General features: G+C 52.5%; 10 protein-coding genes across 10 annotated transcripts; 5 read left to right on the top strand and 5 right to left on the bottom strand.

The window, feature by feature from the left end:
• Positions 1–270: 270 nt before the first annotated feature.
• On the bottom strand, positions 271–1,533 carry BJY04DRAFT_225250 (uncharacterized protein; the record flags this gene model as incomplete). Its single annotated transcript, XM_073718182.1, has 2 exons — positions 271–1,177; positions 1,229–1,533. The coding sequence occupies 2 exons, from the start codon at positions 1,531–1,533 to the stop codon at positions 271–273; spliced, it is 1,212 nt and encodes a 403-aa protein (XP_073564052.1).
• Positions 1,534–2,707: 1,174 nt separating this feature from the next.
• On the top strand, positions 2,708–3,827 carry BJY04DRAFT_204216 (class I SAM-dependent methyltransferase). Its single transcript, XM_073713461.1, has 2 exons — positions 2,708–3,288; positions 3,342–3,827. Exons 1-2 carry the CDS (start codon positions 3,006–3,008, stop codon positions 3,764–3,766), a joined length of 708 nt encoding a protein of 235 aa, XP_073564051.1. The 5' UTR covers positions 2,708–3,005; the 3' UTR covers positions 3,767–3,827.
• A 241-nt stretch (positions 3,828–4,068) lies between these two features.
• BJY04DRAFT_225248 (DUF1203 domain-containing protein) lies at positions 4,069–4,719 on the top strand (the record flags this gene model as incomplete). The annotated part of the gene is made up of 1 exon (XM_073718181.1): positions 4,069–4,719. The coding sequence occupies one exon, from the start codon at positions 4,069–4,071 to the stop codon at positions 4,717–4,719; it is 651 nt and encodes a 216-aa protein (XP_073564050.1).
• Positions 4,720–5,098: 379 nt separating this feature from the next.
• Positions 5,099–6,074, top strand: BJY04DRAFT_204213 (uncharacterized protein). The gene has a single exon (XM_073713460.1). The coding sequence runs from the start codon at positions 5,187–5,189 to the stop codon at positions 5,937–5,939; it is 753 nt and encodes a 250-aa protein (XP_073564049.1). The 5' UTR covers positions 5,099–5,186; the 3' UTR covers positions 5,940–6,074.
• Positions 6,010–7,120, bottom strand: BJY04DRAFT_225246 (uncharacterized protein; the record flags this gene model as incomplete). Its single annotated transcript, XM_073718180.1, has 2 exons — positions 6,010–6,839; positions 6,901–7,120. 2 exons carry the CDS (start codon positions 7,118–7,120, stop codon positions 6,010–6,012), a joined length of 1,050 nt encoding a protein of 349 aa, XP_073564048.1.
• Positions 7,121–7,578: 458 nt separating this feature from the next.
• On the bottom strand, positions 7,579–10,283 carry BJY04DRAFT_226454 (tetratricopeptide repeat protein; the record flags this gene model as incomplete). Its single annotated transcript, XM_073718417.1, has 2 exons — positions 7,579–9,830; positions 9,905–10,283. 2 exons carry the CDS (start codon positions 10,281–10,283, stop codon positions 7,579–7,581), a joined length of 2,631 nt encoding a protein of 876 aa, XP_073564047.1.
• Positions 10,284–11,085: 802 nt separating this feature from the next.
• Positions 11,086–12,311, bottom strand: BJY04DRAFT_204211 (class I SAM-dependent methyltransferase). Its single transcript, XM_073713459.1, has 4 exons — positions 12,205–12,311; positions 12,052–12,159; positions 11,734–11,990; positions 11,086–11,682 (listed from the first exon to the last, which is right to left on the bottom strand). The coding sequence occupies exons 1-4, from the start codon at positions 12,258–12,260 to the stop codon at positions 11,252–11,254; spliced, it is 852 nt and encodes a 283-aa protein (XP_073564046.1). The 5' UTR covers positions 12,261–12,311; the 3' UTR covers positions 11,086–11,251.
• Positions 12,312–12,646: 335 nt separating this feature from the next.
• Positions 12,647–13,430, top strand: BJY04DRAFT_225243 (guanylate kinase; the record flags this gene model as incomplete). The annotated part of the gene is made up of 2 exons (XM_073718179.1): positions 12,647–12,668; positions 12,853–13,430. 2 exons carry the CDS (start codon positions 12,647–12,649, stop codon positions 13,428–13,430), a joined length of 600 nt encoding a protein of 199 aa, XP_073564045.1.
• A 1,381-nt stretch (positions 13,431–14,811) lies between these two features.
• On the top strand, positions 14,812–17,083 carry BJY04DRAFT_225242 (cytochrome P450; the record flags this gene model as incomplete). The annotated part of the gene is made up of 7 exons (XM_073718178.1): positions 14,812–15,229; positions 15,301–15,483; positions 15,581–15,981; positions 16,059–16,186; positions 16,261–16,601; positions 16,675–16,776; positions 16,872–17,083. 7 exons carry the CDS (start codon positions 14,812–14,814, stop codon positions 17,081–17,083), a joined length of 1,785 nt encoding a protein of 594 aa, XP_073564044.1.
• Positions 17,084–17,381: 298 nt separating this feature from the next.
• On the bottom strand, positions 17,382–18,962 carry BJY04DRAFT_225241 (sedoheptulose 7-phosphate cyclase; the record flags this gene model as incomplete). The annotated part of the gene is made up of 3 exons (XM_073718177.1): positions 17,382–17,981; positions 18,058–18,523; positions 18,586–18,962. 3 exons carry the CDS (start codon positions 18,960–18,962, stop codon positions 17,382–17,384), a joined length of 1,443 nt encoding a protein of 480 aa, XP_073564043.1.
• Between the last annotated feature and the right edge of the window lie 296 nt (positions 18,963–19,258).

The following is a 19,258-nucleotide window of genomic DNA, read 5'->3' as shown; positions in this document are numbered from 1 at the left end:
CGTATTACCAATAAGCTTGGAGTTGGAGTTTATTTAGATAAGGATGCTGGAAGAGGGCAAATATAGCTGCCGTACAGCATCATACTAATATGGGCGGTGCTGTAGGAACTTCAAGTCGTGTCAGTGACGAGAGGGGGCGAAAAAAAAAAAACAGACCATTCTGATTTGTAGGTAGAGAGTCAAGACCTATTAAACATTTTTGCAATTAAGAAACTGGATCAATCACCTCATAGCCTGTATAACCAACGTGCAGGGTCGTCGAGGCCCAGATCAGACAGTTTCAAACTCAGAACCTGACTTTGCAGCCGCTGAATTGGGACTCGAGAATGGAGTCCACACACCTGGGCTGAATGATTTATTCTCATCGCTATCCCCATCGCGCTTCAACAAGTCATCCGCGCGAAATCCAAACGCTGGCGACGCCCCCTTTTGCAGCTGTAAGTGAGGCCAGGGCTTCGCACTGCACTTTTCTGCCTCTATCCTTGCAAGATCAGACTTCTTTCCAAAATGGACACCACTCAGTGCTATTCTTGACCTCGCTCTGTTCTCTGGTCGATTAGCGTCGTAGGCCGCTCGCATAGTCCATATCTTGCGGGTATAGGCTACCGCCATGACCTTTCCAAGAAACATATCGAAAACAGGGGCCTTCCCAAACCCGTCGAAGAACTTGTCTTGTTTAAAGAGAGTCTCATCAGCCTCGAAGCTAGCCAGGATCCTCCTGGTAAGATATTGGAACGACCACGTGTCCGTGTTCACTCTAGGCAGGTGTTTCCGCCCAAGAGATATGATCTCGAAAATGGGAATCGCCTTGTCGAACACTTGCATGTGCATCTTCCCGTGCTCGGCTAGTCCGGGCAGACCGCAATGCAGGCCAGCGTGGTACGCAAGTACGCTCCTCTTGTATTCGATTGCGTGCCACGGCATATCAGAGGTGGAACTCGGTTTCAGAGTCTGGTAGTCACCTGTGTACAGGTAATGTATGAAAGTATGGGCAATGTCGTCGTCGAGCTTGGGGAACCTGGCGGTGAAAATGTGATCATCCCACATGTCCGGAGACTGAAGGTCGCCTCTGTCTAGATGCTGCTGGAGAGAACCGATTTGGCTGGCGATGTTCTCCGGGACAAAGTACGGCGCTGAGCGTCCAATGTAAATCTTCACTGGCTTGCCGCCATATGAGCTTGCAAAGCAATCAGCCTTTACGTTTATCTGCAAGTGAGGGCAACCTCACCTAGCGGTGGGTTGGTCGAATTTATCGATACGGCAAGAATTCGCTGGGCCGTGAGACCCTTGCCTTATTGCGGTTTCAATGGCATTTTGGATTTCTTCAGGGGAAGGCTCCCGGGCCTTGCCTTGCTCGGAAGCGGGTGGGAGTATCTTTGAATACTTAACAGAACTGACAGTACCGTAGCCTTCTTCAGGACCAGGCGGGTTCTTTACCTGCGTAGAGGTAAGTTCACCATCTTCAACGACCGCAGACAAGTTCGACGTATGCTGCCCCGTCTTGCAACGAATACATTTGTGCCCCTTCGACATGTTTCAGGATTCGGGCTTCGGGCGGATTAATAGTATCTTAAAGTGATTGGTATGATTCAGCTAATTCTAGGGAGATTAAGAACAATGTACACTTGACCTTTCGCTGTTCACGACTTGTTGAACGGGATGATAAATAAAGCCCAGGGGTGACATCAATGACTTTCCAGCTTGGAATTCCTGACGTAAACTGTCCAGAAGCTGTAGCTCATGAATGGCTGAAACGGTGGACAGAAACTTTTAAGAAGATCACATGGATCTCATGCCACCTGCATGACAAGGAAATAGCCACAAGTAGCGGTCGACCGTTGACCAAACGAAAGCCTAGGTCACTAGACTGCAAAGCTGCACACGGGCATTGACCTTTTGTGGGTTCGATTCGGTGTATGGAAATGCGTCTAGATTGTGAGACCGGTGTGCTATAGCTTCGCAGTACTTCGGTTGGTTGAGATTAAGGAGCTGTTGGAGTGGATCTGTGGTAAGCTTTTACAAGCTATCAGGCCACGAAGCTTATATGCCTGCCTTACCACGTAGTTCCATGGATGCTTACCTACATCGCGGCCGTCCGCTGACTATAGGTGCAGCTGATAATATTCAATACTCGAGTTCCGTTTTGTAGAAATTAATTTGGTACATTCTGTGTGGCTAGCTTTGCCCTAGGCCGTCCAGATCAGTTAGTAATGGTCCTATGGGGGATGTCACTAACAATAATGGAGTTTTTGCTCTTCATACACTGCTGCCTTTTATGGTAGATACTACCAGAAATGACCTCTTTTTGCATTTGTTGTATAGCTAGTATAAGTAGATTTAATGTTAGTGGTGTTTGTGCTGTAGATAGGCACTGGTGTAGAGTCTTTCATTCTCGGTTCTGGTTATCTCAGTCCGTAGATGAACTTCGGACAGTTGGCAGCAGAAAGAGGGTCCCGCTCACTCTGTAAGCGCTCAGAGGTCTCCATATCTGATTTGCACTGGGCACGAATACACAAATATTGTGACCACTCACATCGAACGCTCTGGCGGGGGGGTCCAACTGGGCTCAGATATCTCGGCGTGTAATTGGCTGTTTCGTGAGCGTCCACAGCCGAGGCTGAGAGGCACCGCTGCATGGAAGATCGCTGTAGCATTGCTCCTGGCTGAGTAGAGCGGCGCGCCTGACCAGCCTAGTCCCACCGTAAGAGTTTAAATACCGCTGAGCCCCCCAGAGCGTCATGTTCGGTCGGCAAGCCTTGATCGAACCATGAGCGAAACACAGGAAATGTATCCGCTTGGCCGGGACAAGGGCGAGTCGCGGCGGTAACTACATATCGTCCCCTCTTTTGCAGAGTAAGCGCTAACGGCAGCAGCCTTAATGAACAGCACAGATTCCTCCTGGATGTCGTTGATGGCGTCATAGACCGTAATGTGCCGCTGGGAAACATTTCTGCAGTCGCTGACGTCGCGACTGGAACTGGGTAAGTGCGGCTCTTAAACCTGCGATGCACCTCCAATATAATTTCGATAGAGTATGGCTGTGGGACGCGAAGCACACCCTTGACGAGAGAGTCGCCCCCTCTGAGCGGTATTTCCATGGCTTCGACATTTCCGACGCCCAGTTTCCATCTACTCCTCAGAGTATCAACCTGTCCATCCAGGATGTCTTCAAACCATTTCCAGCTGAATTCCTTAACCGCTTCGACCTCGTCCACGTCCGACTTATGGTGACGGCCTTTCCGGAATCAAAATTCCAAGAGGCTGTGGAGAATGTCCTTACGATTTTGAGTGCGCAGCTGCCCTGTTTACTGCCCCAACGTATCATCAGCTAACTTAAGTTGAACCCGGCGGCTACCTACAATGGGTCGAGATCGACTTTTCCGCCGTCGAGGCACAAACAGGGGGCGACGCCAGAGTCGCTTCAAGCGCAAAGCACTGGATGGACTTCGTTGACATGAACCAGATGAGCCGATGCGCACCGGATGCACTGTCCAAAGCTTACAAAAACCTCGGCATGTTGAATGTTGTCAACACCTCGTTTCTCATCCGAGGGCGGCCTGAACTGAAGGAAAGAGCTCAGACGTGGCAGCTGCAGTTTTTCTCTTCGATTATGCCTCTCGTCTTGGTCCGGATCGGCGAAGCCAAAGACAAGGACGAGGCAAGTGAAAAGACTGCGACGATCATCAACAACCTAAAGAGCTACTTTGCGGATGGAGAAGTCATAGACACCAGATTTGGCTCTGTTGTCGGCCTGAAGCCGGTATAATCAAGTAATGGCTATTAAGCGCGTCTGCCTTATCAACATCTGCAATTACCTGCTGCTTCTACATGATTCGCAGTCTCTGGTCCGGTCCCTTACCAAGATCATGTCTGTTGATAAAGAAGCATGTCGGCGAGCTCAACTGTCTCAGTAGAACCGTAGTTCCGTAGAAGGTCACGAAGTTGCTCTATACTTTCCGTATCCTTTTCATCACTCGTCGAACGTGCGTACGTATTCTCCTTTGGATTGGCCACTTCCGGAGCAATACATAAAATATCTCGTGTTCGCCTAACTACCTATCGGACAATATGAACACCCCATTGGCCACTTTGATATCAAGACAAGCCCAGCGCCAGAATAAAATCTCAAACCACTCGATCAGAACCTTGAGTCTTTACCACCATCACCTATTCCCCGAAAAAGAACTGCAGTCAGTATTCCGACGCCGAGACCGCTACCATAACCAACATCTGAATCTCAAGCCGAGCACCTCCCACCAGAACAACAGCAAGGGCAACAAGATGAAATTCACCCCTCTCCCAGCCCCCCTGGCCGTCTCTAACGCCGATTCCCACCCATCCACCATCCGCAAAACCGTTGACCAAGAATCAAGCTACCCCTGCCGCCGCTGCCTTCACGACGGCAAAACGGGCGAAGAGATTCTTCTCATCTCGTACAATCCCTTCCTCGGCTCCTCGCCATACACGGGCCCCGGTCCGATCTTCGTTCATCGTGAATGTACTCGTTACGAATGCGACGGATCGGTGCCCGAGCAGCAAGCCAGAAGACTGTTATCTGTAAGGGCATATGATCCAGAGCACATGATGGTTGATATGGGTGTTGTGCAGGGGAGGGAGTTGAAAGGGAAAGTAGTGGAGATATTCACGAATGATAAGGTGGAGTATATTCATATTCATTACGCGGGGGCTGGGTGCTTTGCTGTCCGTGTTGATCGGTGACCTCATGTTCGTAACTCTACTATACGAGGCTCGAAGACAGACTGTTGGAACCATGAAAGATCACCATTCAACTTAATATCCGTGCTACACCGAATCCAGCAGCTTTTGCGGCGCTGAATAACTCCGGCCCCCAGGCTGAGTCAAGCTGAGCTGAGTGGGGTGGGTAAGATCCATATAAGTGGCTTCTTATAGCCACGCAATGCTTAGCTTCTGTGAGATCATAACCACTTGCACGCCGAGCTGCTGCCCCTACGAAGAAATAACTCCGAATGTAGATCACCCACCCCGTCAGCACCGAAGGATCGCCGTAGATTAGGTTCTCGCTCATCGAGGTTATCTCCGTCGCCACCCACGAGCTTATATACTTCATTTCGCCCTGCCAGAACTTACCTGCTCTCCATCTCACTACACAAACTCCATCCCTTCTTTCCAAAACAAATCTATACCCAACACTGAATAACTCGAACATGACCGCCCGCCTCACCGGAAAAGTCGCCCTCGTCACCGGCGCATCCCGCGGCATCGGGCGCGCCACAGCCCTCGCCCTCGCCGCCGAAGGCGCAAATGTCGTAATCAACTACCTCTCTTCATCCACAGCAGCCGACGAACTCGTCTCGCAGATCGGGTCCGACCGGTCAATCGCAATCCAAGCCGACGTCTCGAAACGCGACGACATAACGCGGCTAATCAGTGAAACCGTCGCGCGGTTCGGCAAAATCGACATTCTCGTTCTGAACGCAGGTTTGCTCTGGCAGCAGGGTGATTTGGCTAGTATTACGGAGGAGGACTTTGATAAGCTTTTCTCGGCGAATGTTCGCAGTCCGCTGTTTACTGTCCAGGAGGCTGAGAAGCATATTCCTGACGGCGGGAGGGTATTGCTGTTTAGCTCGTCCTTGACAGCCGTCAGTGCCATAATGCCGAACTACCTGCTTTACGCAGCGAGCAAGGGCGCTGTTGAGCAGATGGGGAGGGTGCTTGCGAAGGATCTGGGGATGAGGGGTGTTACGGTGAATACGGTTGCGCCGGGGCCGATTGCGACGGAGGCGTATTTTGAGGGGAAGACTGAGCAGATGGTGCAGGCGCAGAGTCGGTTGGCGCCTGCTGGAAGGCTTGGGAAGCCAGAGGATGTTGCGGGGGTTGTGGTGTTCTTGGCGAGCGAGGAGGGGAGGTGGGTTAATGGACAGACTGTGAGGGTTAATGGGGGAATGACGGTGGGTTGATTTGAGTTTAGTAGGTTATTTATATCCGGTTATGAAATGCAATATTGGAACAGTATAAAATTACCTAGTGTCACGTCGAATACAGCGCCAGTATGGCGACAGATAAAAACGCAGCAATGCTGTGGTAAACTAGAGATCTATGTGCTGAGATACTCAGACAGCTACCTCCAGTGAAGTAAGTGCTGTTGCCGCCGGCCAAGGGACTGGAAGTCGTTGGCTGCGCATCGGGCTGGTCAGTCAAACGTAAGGAGTAGGTCGGCGTCCGGGCCGGTGTTGACGAAGATCCCATTCTCCTAATGGTAGACGAGCCAACTGTCGTGCTTGGAGTAGAGATAACACGCCGGCTCGTACTTGTCACCGCAACAGCAGCTCGACTGCGACTAAGATCCCGAAACAAACAGCTCGCAGCGACCGAGTTTTCCGCTGTAACCGTAACCCTACTCGACGCCCACTGAACCGACGAAGTCAACTCCAACGTCGACGTCGACATCCCAACCCCAGACCTAACCCCACCGCACACCTCCGTATACCAGTACTCATACCAGTACCAGTAGATAGTCCGCGACGCCTCGTAACAGCCGGACTCCGGACAGCACCCGCGCACACCACCAGCTGATAAAACACAGGTCTCTCCAGCGTTACAGAACCCCCCACCCTGACAGCACTGTGCCTCGACTGGAGCGGACATGTCCTCGCAGCATTTGTACCCGGGGTTGCAGTGGTGGTCTGCGAAACTCCCCGTGCAGCACTGCGAGGATGGCGGCGCGCAGCCGATTTCGCAGCATTGTTGTTCGGCAAGGCATACCTTTCCGCCGACGCAGCAGGTGTGCTTGGATCGTTGGATGCATGCTCCATCACTGCAACAAGCGTCGGCGGGGGTGCGGCAGCAACGGCCGGAGTCTATTCCGGATAGCTTACTGTAAGCCCGGCTCTTACCAGCGTAGCGAAGAAGACCACTCACTCGGACAAAGTCCACTGCCACTGGGACAGGTACCCTGGCGCTTGAGAAGAAAGTCGGTTGCGAATAGGTCGGCGGCAACGACTGCGCTTGCATTGTTGGGGATCAAAGCTAGGCTCTCGTCGTGGGATTCCCGCGAACGGAAGAGATTCTTTGCGTCGCCTACACCGAACGCGGCGAGACATGAGAGAGTAAAGAAAAAGTGCCGTGCTGTCACCCACATTCTGGCAGGAGCTGTTTGAAGCGATGATCCAAGAAGAGGGTCTGCGCAGCCTCAAAGGAAGGTCGGTTGTCTTTAAGGCATCTTATCGAAGGCAGCCAAGACATGTATACACAAAGACCGCGGATCCAGCTCACGCGAGGCACGCTGCGCAGCTTCTATTGGCCTACACTGGTTTGGCCAAGGTTAGCATCGGCTTGACTACTGGCGACTGAATCTGCCTAGCTTCTTCTACGTGTTAGGTTGATGCTATTCTTGTGCCCGCGCCAGCTGCCACTACCATGCAGGCCGATCACTACCCCCACCTTTGTGCCCTGAACGGCGCAGCAGACTCCAGGTTTAAGTGCAAATTCTCATGGGGTCGCCGCATATTTCAAGCTAGTTACTGAATCTAGTGGACCAGGTGTCTCGTCACATAGAGAACGTAGAATGTATTAACAAAGCTATAAGATACTTCGCTATCATCCACACCAAACCAGACCATCAAGTCTCATACTTCGTGTCGCATGCACCGCACACGCAAAACACGGCCCATCCGTTCCCCGAATAGCGGCATTAAGCCCACGGAAAGCACATACAGCGCGAGCCATAGTCTCGGCTCCGTCACCAGTGGCATTGATCACAGTAATATCTGCAGCACCTGCTGTAGAGAAGGTGTTTTCATCCATCAAACTCTCAGGTGAGCATGCCTCTAGAGCATAACTGTCTAGTTCTCGGCTGTGAACAGCGTGCCCGGCTGCATTGGCAGGGTGGCATGGTGGAAGAGACACAAAGGCCGGGTTTGTGTCAAGCAATACCTCGAACTGGGACGATTTATTGACATCGAATGAAATCCCGGCTTGATACTTATTCTCCTCCATAGCTTTCAGATTTATGGATTTGATTATGTACTTGGTGCTCTCGTGGACTGGTTGTTGCGGGATAGCCCAGGTCTCAGGATCCGTGGTGTCGTCTTTGTACGCCGAAGGATCTTCATCTTCGTTCAGTGCCAGTGTTTTTGGGTTCGGTGTCTTACTCTTCGAGTTCGCAGATATGCGTTTGGCTTCCACAATCAGCCATGCTGCACGCTCATCGCCATTCGAGCTGTTGACTGACGGACACGGTCCTAACCAACCGTTCAATGACGATATCCCAGTACTTGCTCCCAAAACCCGCCCGAGCACTGAATTCGTACGCCAGTATGTCACTCCATCTACACGCAGACCACATAGGTCAGGTGGCGCGGCGCCGATAGAAGCCACAGTCTGACTGCAGAGCACCAGGCAGTTCATAATGGTGTACGCAAAATACTTACCAGGGAGAACAATCCCATACAGCCAGTCATGCAAGGCTGCCATCAAATTAGGCTCCTTACCAGCCTGGAGGCGCTCGTAAAGCGCTGTTATGCGCACACGAGCTTCCTCCACATACGGCCACTTGATAGCTTCAGCAAAAGCAACCAGCCCCTCCTCCTGGCGCTCATGCACCTTTGAATGCCACCTCACCATATTGCCGACGATATCATAGTCCCAGTTGTTGATCTCCTTTATAGCCTTATGCTGCCTGACCGGATCTGCAATAGATGTTGCGGCTAAAAACTCCTGTACCAAATCCATCTTCGTCTCAACAATCCTCTCCTTGAATGTCTGCGTATCCTCCTCAGGCGCAGGAAGAGACGCAGCCTTCTCGTAAGCTGCCAGGGCCTTCTTTGTCGCACCCCGCGCCAACTGCGCCTTTGCATAGAGTAGCCATCCCATATTATGCGACGGCGCAAGCAGAGTAATGTACTTAGCCTCGACCACAGCTTCAACATAAAGTTCCTCAGCGGTTTCCTGGTCCCCCTCATCCATCGCGTTATCCGCAGCAACCGACAACGCGTGGCATCGCTTAATCCGGTAGAAAATATTCATCGGGTCAATGGCAACCGCCTTCTCCAGCAAATCCGCCGCGACGTCCGGCTCTTCCTCCATCTGCTTCACAGCCAGAGCATTCATCTCCACTGCCTCGAGCCGTTCCCCCGCAGAGACAACTCTCGCCGCAGGCAGCGGAAGATCCTCACTGATCTCCCACTCCACATTCCCCATCCACAGATCATACACCATCAAACTGGCGAGTACATGCGCCGTCAACCCGGTCGACGCCCCCCACGCCTCCCCACTATCCAACCGCCTCGCAATCTCCCCCGTGATAACCATCTGCCACAGAAAACTCCACAATCCCAGCGTCTCCGACCGCTCAGTGGCAACACCAGTCCACTCCTGCGCAACGCTCATCCGCTCCCCGAAATGCCAGAACTCGTCTCGCCGATTCAGCACAGCCAGCAGCGTGACAAGCGTCATATACACATCCTTCTCAGCACTAGTGATACAGTCCATCGCCGCCTGTCCGATAAACTCAACTACATCCGCGTCATCAAGCTCCTTCCTCTCACCGAGGACCCTTGAACCCTTGCGGAGCTCATCAAGCCGCCGGAATAACTGTCCCGGTTCAGGATCCACCAGCGGACCCGTGTTGAGGAGGAACTTCCGCTGCAGCTCGCCCTGTCCGGACCCGAAGCGCTCTTCGTGGTCCCAGCGTTCCAGCGCGTAGCCGTGGACCGTGAGTGTACCGGGGCGCGGATGGTGGTAAGCCGGGTCCGATTCGCAGTCGAAGTAGAGGGATTCTTCATGGTCGGTGGCGGTAGAGCCATCGTCTGGATTGGGACGGAGGAATTTCTTCGTTTTGCGGTATAGGTCTATTCAATCTCCTATATTAGACATCTGGTTCTCGTCGCCTCGAGTGAGTGAACCTTGAAGACATGGCACGTACCGAAGGCAGGATGTTCACTCTTCAATGTAGGTTCGTGGACACTCTGGTCCTCGTCCTCGCCGTGGAGAGAGACGCGTGCTGAGACTTTTGTGCTTTTTCGCGTGGGGCCTTTGAGGGAGATGCGTAGGCGGCCGTTTTTTTGCGCTGCTATATAAGCTTTCGCTTCTTGTAGGGTGCTATCTTGTGCGGCTGAGCTGGAGTCGTCGTCGGTCTCATCCTCGGTCTCGTCGGAGTCTGGGGGATTGTCTGTGCCAGCATTCAGAAGAGCCAGGATATCCGGTCCTATAGTTGTAGGCGGAGGGTCTGTGGGTTCTGCGCTGTGCTCGTTAGCCGGCGCAGATCGGCTAAAGAGTCGACTGAAGAGGTCTTTTCGGGGCATGGTTTCGCTGGTTTCCATGAAGGGCGGGAGGTTGAAAACTATGTGTATGGTGCATGACATGATGGCGAGACATGGAGGTGTCTACCTAATTTATATTGAATGGGAACCTGCGGGCACCGTAGCTCGATGTCCGTGGGTTGGGAATACGAGGGCGGCTGAGGTGAAGGGTGCTAAGAATCTCCCTCGAGAGCTTCGGAACTCTTGAATTAGCCCCAGTCTTGACACTGGATAGTTAGTTCTGGAGCTGTAGCCTGGCTCTGCCTTGTAGCGCTAAGATGCTGGATACGAGCTCACGGCCGTATACAACCAATGAGCTGGAAACTACTGGCAGGTTGGATCGTGAGACTAAATTAAGCTGCGCCCGGTTACGGTTTGACCGAAGATTGCTCCAATAGGTAGCCTAGCTTCATACCCGTGCAGAAATATATATAGTTCTAGGGCATGTAGTGACACGCATCCTCTATATCCATAGCGTGTTCAATCCGGGTAGATTCATGAATCATTGGGTAGTTGCCGTTGAAACCTAGCAAAAAGGCGAGAAGTTATTACGGGCGGAATACTCCAGCGTAGCTAATCTGCAATGCTCGCTCTATGCAAGACCAGCCGGTGACGGTTGCCGAAATTATACCCAGTCACTGTGCTGGGCTTCACCCTCTGACAGCATGGAATCAGACGTATACTAGTGCTGCCTCAATACCTTGGCTGATACTCAGGAACATACATCTGAGGTTACGTTTCTTGGAGGAATCGCGAAAGACATCAAGGGCAGAAGTATCAACAACTCAGTTATAAGCCCTTTCGCGGCGCAAGTCGTGCTGGCCTCGGCAGCCTCGTCTCAAGCTTCGCAAATGAAGTCAAGCGCCGAAGATCCCTTAAAGAAACATTTAGGCAGCGTTATCTACTCTGACTATCATGTACTGTTGGTAATGAACAGCGGGGGTGAAACCAGACGCACTGGCGATGGCGGGCTATTCCCTCGCCTTCTGGCCGACAACAGTCCCAAACCTTATATCAAGCGCCTCGCCCTCTGCGAATGCAGTCCCGAGATCCTTAGCAATCTGCGCGGCCTTCTCCTTTGCCTCTTCCTGACTGCCAACCTGCCCTGTCTTCAGCAGCACCAAGGGCATCACCGAAGTAAAAAAACCCGTTTGCCAGTCCTGCGCCCTCTTATTCAACTCCTCCCTGCCGCGCACCATAAACGAACGATCAGAAACATTCACCAGACCGGCGGTCTCGAACGCTTTCCGCACTGCCTTGGGAGCATTCCGGCTGATATTATTCTGGTCCACATATCTCGTCCAGGCCTCAATCGTCGGAACGGCTTTGGGGTGATGAACGATACTCTCGTCGTACAGCCCCGTGAAGCTGATCTCGACCCATTGCAGGTAGCCACCGGGCTCTGCTCAGATGTCAGTCATACTCGCCAGGTCGAGGTGCAAAGGCGACATACTCAAAATAGGCAGCAGATTCTCGACGGCCGTCTGGAACTCCGCCTCGCCAAACGCCGTGAGCAGCAGGCGCAGATGCACCAAGTCGTACCGGTTGTGGTGCTCCGGTGGGAACGGCTTAAGGACGTCATGGATCGAGAGCTCAATACCTTCCGGTGTGGCAGGGAACTGGGCTGATGAGATATCGAAGCCATGGAAATAGGGCTGGACATCGCCCGAGCTCTTTTTAAGCAGTTGTTGGGCTTCCCAGAGCCAGATGCTAGAATATCGAGTTAGCGTACGGGCTGGCTGGCGCAACAAGAGCGCGGATTCTGACGCACCCGGTACCTGTGGCAACCTCCGCTACTGCCTGGACAGAGTCTAGGAGCACTTCAGGAGCTATTGGGCCATCGACAATGTCAAGGATAAGCTTGTGCTGCTCGTTGAGCCTGCCTAGGTTAGTCCTCGTTTACGGCTATTTTGGAGGAACTCACCGCAGCGACTCAGCTTTGTCTCTACCAAGGGGATAGATCTCTCCAGCGTCACCCATTGTGCTGATGCCTGAGCGGATGTGACAGAAAAGTAACTTGACAGACGAATTCTGTGTGCAGATCGAGGGACATAAATACCCAGGCTCGAGCGCCAGCGAAGATCGGGCGGGGTAACCGTTCGTACTGTTCAGCCAGCCACATCCATCGTCTCCAATTGTTCACCTATCGCTTCATAGCAACATTTATGATTAGGAATGATATTGCACTTTTACCCGGTACTCCGAGAGGTTAAAGTCACGCAGTGACGCAGTGACGCAGTGAAACTAGGACGATGCACCCTTACAGTGTACAGCCTGACTCATGGCTGAGGCCAAGGATTAGAGCCTGCCAATAGCCAGACTGCATTGCTTACTTAGTTTGCATGGAACCTAGAGACCTTGCATCCATGAACTACCCAGTGCTCTTTTGTACCTTTGTCTTTCTTCCAATTTCTTCTATTACACTTCCACGAAGCTTCCAAGCGCAACATCCTCCGAGGATTTAAGAAATCGACGTGGCATTAATTCATGTAAACGCCCAATCCAAATAACCCCCAGTAAGCCATCAACCACCGATTCCCTCAACGGAAATCCCAACTAACATCATCGCCAGCACGACTGCAAGACCCTCGACCGATCGTCATCTCCGGCCCCTCGGGCGTCGGCAAAGGGACCCTCATCCAAAGACTCTTCGACACACACCCCGACACATTCGGCTTCACCGTATCCCACACAACGCGCGAACCGCGACCGGGTGAGGTCGAGGGAGTAGCCTACTTCTTTGTCTCCCCCGCTGATTTCTCCACCCTCTGTTCGCAAGGCGCGTTTGTCGAGCACGCGTTTTTCAGCGGCAACTACTATGGCACGAGCAAGATAACAGTTGACGATCAGGCTAGCAAGGGTTTGGTGGCGCTGCTAGACATTGAGATGCAGGGTGTTAAGCAGATGAAAGCGAATGCTAGCATTGATGCGAGATATGTCTTTGTTAAGCCGCCGAGTCTGGAGTCACTTGAGCAGCGACTTAGAGGGCGTGGGACGGAGAGCGAGGAGGAGGTACAGAGGAGGCTGGCGCAGGCGAGGGTTGAACTTGAGTATGCGGACTCTCAGGGTGCTTTTGATAAGGTTCTTGTGAATGATGATGTTGAAAGGGCGTATAAGGAGTTGGAAGGGTTTGTGTTTGGCTTGCCATAGCGAGATAAAATACAGCACATTGTTCGAGCTGCAATGTAATGCTCAGAGGGAAGAAGTAGCAGCAAGAAGGGGCACTTAAAGCTAGAAATTAACCGTCAGCCCAGAGTTGATCACTCTTAACCACCCACTCTCCTCAACTGAATCAGTAGTGCGTGGAATTCAGAAGAATGGGCGTGTTCCAGCCTTTCTCTGTTGCCAACGCTGTCGTTCATTGAATCCCAAGAATGTCTGAGGACTCGATTGCCAACCTGAAACGCACTGATCTCAACCACAGCAACATCATTGTTGACGATAATTGGAACATCACAACGCTGATCGATCTCGAGGGATGATTCAACCTCCGTACTGGCTGACGTATCAGGCAGTTGATATGATCACTATGGACGAGTACGAACCCCTTCACAAAGAGTTCATGGATGCTCTTCTCGAAGAAGAAAAGACTGTCAATCTACCCGTTCTCTTCATCCGATCATGCAGCAGGGATGGGAAACTAGAACGTTTGGTATGCTCTTGCTTTGAGTAGCCCCACGGCCCTATTCAGAATATTTCACGACCACATGCAGCCAAGATTCTCCAAGGCGCACACGATCCAAACTTTTGGAAAATCACCATGTCCTACTGGGCATTCAATACATTCCAGTTTCTAGAAGGGAGAGTAAATGATAAGGAGCAGTATGATGACGCTTTGCGCGAAGCATTTACATCTGGGGCTTCTGGGTAGGCATAGAATTTCGAGTACCGTGTAGATGTGGGTGGTTGTGATAGTATTCTACAGAGGCCTGGAGCTCACACCTGTCTATATGGATGAAGGCAGACTGTTCCTGGACACGGTGGCACTAAATGGTCAACTGTTAAATTTCGCCAGTTGAGGTGATATTTAAGTAGAGTCTGCTGAGGCTGGCTACATATTTTTAATCATATACTTAAAATAACACACTCTACCCTTCAAAGCGAGTTTTCCCAAACGGATGTATCAAATAGTAATATTGCCGAACAACTGCTCCTACTAAAGAGAATCTCGACACCCCGTCTACGTCAGGGCTGCTCTAGCTTTCAAAGACAGTTTCGACCTGAATGCCCTGATTATCAAGCCTATTCTTGATTTTTAAGCATATCTAATCAACGGCAGTCCCTCCGCTGGCGTTATATAAAAAGAAAACTGCTAAGGGCCGGGATCGTGACCAACGATAGGCTTCAGAGAACCGTATTGCTGCATCTCTCCGGCGCTACGCATGCGAGATACCCCTCATCGGCCCCATGACATCGATCGCTCAACGGCCATAATAATCCTTCTTGCTCCTTCAGCGCATGGAAATTCCGATTCAGTCCAGCCGTGCAATAGTATCACACGAGGCCATACCACACAACAACAACATCCATCATGGCAGAGGCCACGACCACCACTACCATGGCTATATCCTTTCTCCTCGGTGTGCTCTTACACCACGCCCTGTTCAAGCACGCCCGCGGCGAGTGGCACCGCCATAGCTGGTTCATCGCGCTAGCATATTCCCTGCCATCTTTACTCACTCTCGCCCTGAACATCCTGAACATCCCATTTTACTTCAATCTCACCTGGATCAGCCTTACCGATATCCTGACCCTAACAATTACCAACCTCGCCGGCCTCTTCACAAGCATCACCCTCCACCGCGCCCTGTTCCACCCGCTGCGCCGCTTTCCCGGCCCATTCCCCGCCCGCCTCAGCGCCTTCTACAAGATAGCTCTCTCTCCCAAAATGCAAGTCTTCAAGGAGGTCCACCGTCTGCATTCTCAATACGGCGACTTCGTCCGAATTGGTAGGCGATATCTTCATCTTCAACCACCGCGCAACAGGTTAAATGAATAGACCCCTCTAACCAGCACTCAGGCCCCTCCGAACTCTCCCTCGCGCACCCCGAAGCCATCAAAGCCATCCACTGGCCGCGCGCTATCCCCACCAAGGCCCCGTTCTACGATACCTTCTATCCCAAGATCTCAGTTGAGTCGACCCGGGACCACGCCGAGCATGCGCGGCTGCGCAAGATCTGGGATCGCGCGTTTAACGCGAAGGGTACGTTACCACCTGCAGCGGTCCCCCCATTTGATTCCGGTTAGCTTAGTTCGTGTCGGATGCTTGAACTGATCCTTCTGCTCTTTCTGTGCCACAGCGCTCCGGCAATACAGCCCACGGGTGAAACAGCACGCGGCAAAACTGCGCACGGCATTTGATGAATCCGGTGTTCTGGAAAAGGGCAATCGTACGGATAAGGGTAACGATCAGGGGGGCCCGGGCGGGAGATCACTGAACCTCAATCTAACCAAGTGGATGACATACTTCGCCTTCGACGTGATGGGCGATCTTGCCTTTGGCAAATCCTTCAACATGCTCGACGACGACGACAATTCCGATCACTATATCCTCTCCGTGTTGCACAGTAACATGCTGGGGCAAGTGATCATGGGCGCGGTGCCGTGGCTGGCGCCGCTGATTGTGAAGACGCCCTTGGTGAATGGCGAGCTGGTGAGGTTTTTTAGCTGGTTGCGGACGCAGGTTAAGGGGAGGCGGGAGGTGAGTGTTGTTTCCACGTGGTTTCTTGTCGTGCGTGATGTATCCCAGATGCTAACCTGCAGGTATTTCGTGGATAGAACCCGCCATCCTCGCCAGATGTCTTCCACTGGCTGTTACAGGGCTACGGGGAGGAATTCAACCTGGATACGCCGAGGGGGGTGGCTATGCTTGAGAGTGAGGCGCAGCTGGTTGTTATTGCGGGAAGGTATGTCAAGTATATAGATTAAGTCAACCGTACCATAGACAGATAGTGCTGTGCTTATCACTAACTACTGCTAGTGATACAACCTCCGTAACCCTCACGAACGCCATCTTTGAGGTCCTGAACCACCCGCAACACATTCAAATCCTAAGAATCGAGCTCGAAGCCTTGCTCGCTTCAAAATCAAGCAACGACAAAGGTAAGCCACAGCTGCTCAACCTCGATGACATCGACCCGGACGATAACGACCTGGCAAAACTCCCGCACCTCAACGCCATCATCAACGAGACGCTCCGTCTGCACCCCGTCGTGCCGTCGGGCTTACCGAGAATTACACCACCCGAGGGAATGAAGATTGGAGATGTTTATATACCGGGTGACACGGTGGTGTCTATCCCGATGCACACTTTGTTCCGAGGTGAGCGAGTGATTTCACCTTCCTGCCCGGCATAGCGCGGGAGAGTTAAGCTAACTCTATATAATAATTTTAGATCAACGGCTCTTCCACTCCCCGGAATCATTCATCCCAGAGCGGTGGACGACAAAGCCGGAACTCGTTAACGATTCCTCGGTATTTGTGCCGTTTAGTTTTGGTATGTTTATTCCCATCTCCCTACTCCTTACCCCTCATTCTCCGTTGCATGTGCTGCAATGTCCACCCCTACCCTCACCCTCACCCTGAATGTAGAGCGCTCTAACGTGAAAGAAGGAGCATACTCCTGCGTTGGGAAGCAGCTCGCGCTGATGGAGATGCGCTGGGTGTTGGCGCTGATTGTGTGGGAGTATGATATATCGTTTGCGCCGGGGTATGATGCACAGAGTTTTGAACGGGGGGCTGTCGATGCGTTTATCTTAGCTTGCGCGCCGTTGGAGGTTGCTTTCAGGAGGAGGGAGATGTAGAAGCCTTCCTCCGTGTTAGCTCGGTGTTGACGCAGGTGCTGGATCTGAATCGTGAATGACCTACCCGTAACGAGTGTTAGCTGAAGGTTAGGTATATGACAAGGTGGGAAGTTCTAAATCGAGAAGTAGACTCTGATGTAGTTACGGCACAAGAAACAAGGAACATGGATATGTGAAGCAAGTTATATCTCGATATATTATATTTTATCCCACCAAACGCCTACCTGGGTACCTACCCAATCCCAAACACCCTACCTACATAACTCCAGTATATTACACCTTAATACAATGCTTATCCCTAAGCGGTCCCATTCACCGCAATCTCCGTCAAGCCATTCTTAACGCCCTCGCTGAAGACATCCTTCCCAATCCTCTCCCTCTCCCTCTCAGTCTCACTGCCACTCCCGCTAGAAACCTCAAGATCAACCTCAATCCCATTCTTCACCATCTCCGCATCCACCCCCCCAGCCCCAGCATCTTCCTGGCCGCTGACCTTCTCACTACCATTAATCGTATACCCCGTATCACTCGCATCAACATACGCCTCAACCCCCGCCCCCTGACGCGGGTATCCCTTCATAATCGTCTTATGGACCCTCAACGCCTCAACCATCTCCTCACGACTAACATCGTTAAGGAACTTATGGCTACCAAGGGGACTCGGGACCACGGCACGAAGCAGTCCATCCCGCGTCTTGAGGATCGCGGCGGTCGCCTTCTCCAGCATCTCCTCATCGAACAGGTCATGGTCCATTGACAATCCCGCGCGCGAAAACAGGTTCAGGAGACGGCGGTGCTCGGCGCTGCTTAGCAGACCGCGGTTAAACGCCAGGGTCGCGCTGTAGGCCATGTCTATTGAGATTGCGTGGCCGTGGCGGAGCGGGACTGGGGGCGCGAGCTGTTAATAATGATTCAGGGTCAGTCACAATCCACATAAGATAAGTAGCGGTAGAGAGGTAAAAAAAACGATATACCTCATGCAACGGCGACCACGTATGGCCATACGCAATAACACGATCCAGGCCAATCTCATGCAAATTCGGCGTTTCCAGCTTCAACATCTCGAAGATGCCATTGCGGTTAATCTCGTCCGCTGCGCGGCGCACGGCGCTCTGCTGGTTTGCGTCTGGGAAGCGCCCAAATTTCGTCTCGATGAGGCGCTCGCAAAATTCATCGAGGAGGTCGAATGTGCGCAGGTGCGCGCAGGAGCTGATCTTGATGAGCTCGGCGAAGCCGTTTCGGACTTGTGCTTCGGGGAGGGTGCGCAGGAAGTTGAAGTCCAGCAGGGTGTGCATCGGGGCGTGGTAGGCGCCGAGGCGGTTTTTGTAGTTGCCGTAGTTGACGGCGACTTTGATGCTGACGCTGGCGTCGATGAGGCCGATGACGGTTGTGGGGATGCGGATGTAGTTTGTGTTGCGGCGGTAGGCGGCGCAGGCAAATCTATTATAGTATTAGGCAGTAGTCCTCGGAATCTGTGAGGGTGAGATGGGGGGACAACATACCCAGCGACGTCGGTGACGAGGCCCCCGCCAACGACGAGGACGGGCTCCTTGCGGATGATCCCGAAGTCAGTCATGGAGTCTACGATGCTCGTGAAGGTGTCTAGCGACTTGGCCTTCTCGCCGATCATGGTCTGGTGGATTTGCAGCTTCAGCCCGTAGATGTCGAAGTAGGCTTGCATCGCGGTGCCGTACAGATCGTAGATGTTCTTATCCATGATCGCGAGGCAGCGGCCCCAGCGCTCGTAGAGCTTCGCGAGCTCCGAGTTCCTCGGGTCGAAGACGCCATCGAGGAAGGTAAAGTCGTATTCGATCTTCTCGTAGCCCTCGACGTGGAAGCCGGCTTTCGTCTCGGAGACGGTAGCCTTGAGATCGGACATGGTTATGGTGGAAGAGACTGGAAGGTCAAGGGCAAATGCAAATACAACTGCTAAGAGACGATGCTGGGCTGCACAGATGCGCTGCGGTGCGGTGCGGAAGTTCCTGTGCCAGGGAGAACCATGGAAGGATCCGCGAGGGGAATTTAACCTTCTAGTGGTGGCTGCAATGTGTCGAGCGACATCAGGCTCACGTCAATATCGCTTCATGACTTGCATGCAGACCCATATGAACGATCGAGGAGCAATCGTGCGACGCTGCGAGGGAACGTGGGGAGGGGAGCAGTGTTGAGGTGGAA

The sequence above is a fragment of the Aspergillus karnatakaensis genome (assembly GCF_047715665.1).
Source record: "Aspergillus karnatakaensis strain CBS 102800 unplaced genomic scaffold BJY04scaffold_133, whole genome shotgun sequence".
Lineage (NCBI taxonomy): Eukaryota > Fungi > Ascomycota > Eurotiomycetes > Eurotiales > Aspergillaceae > Aspergillus > Aspergillus karnatakaensis.
The sequence above is the reverse complement of the archived record's forward strand: the minus strand, read 5'-3'. Positions and strand labels throughout refer to the sequence as shown.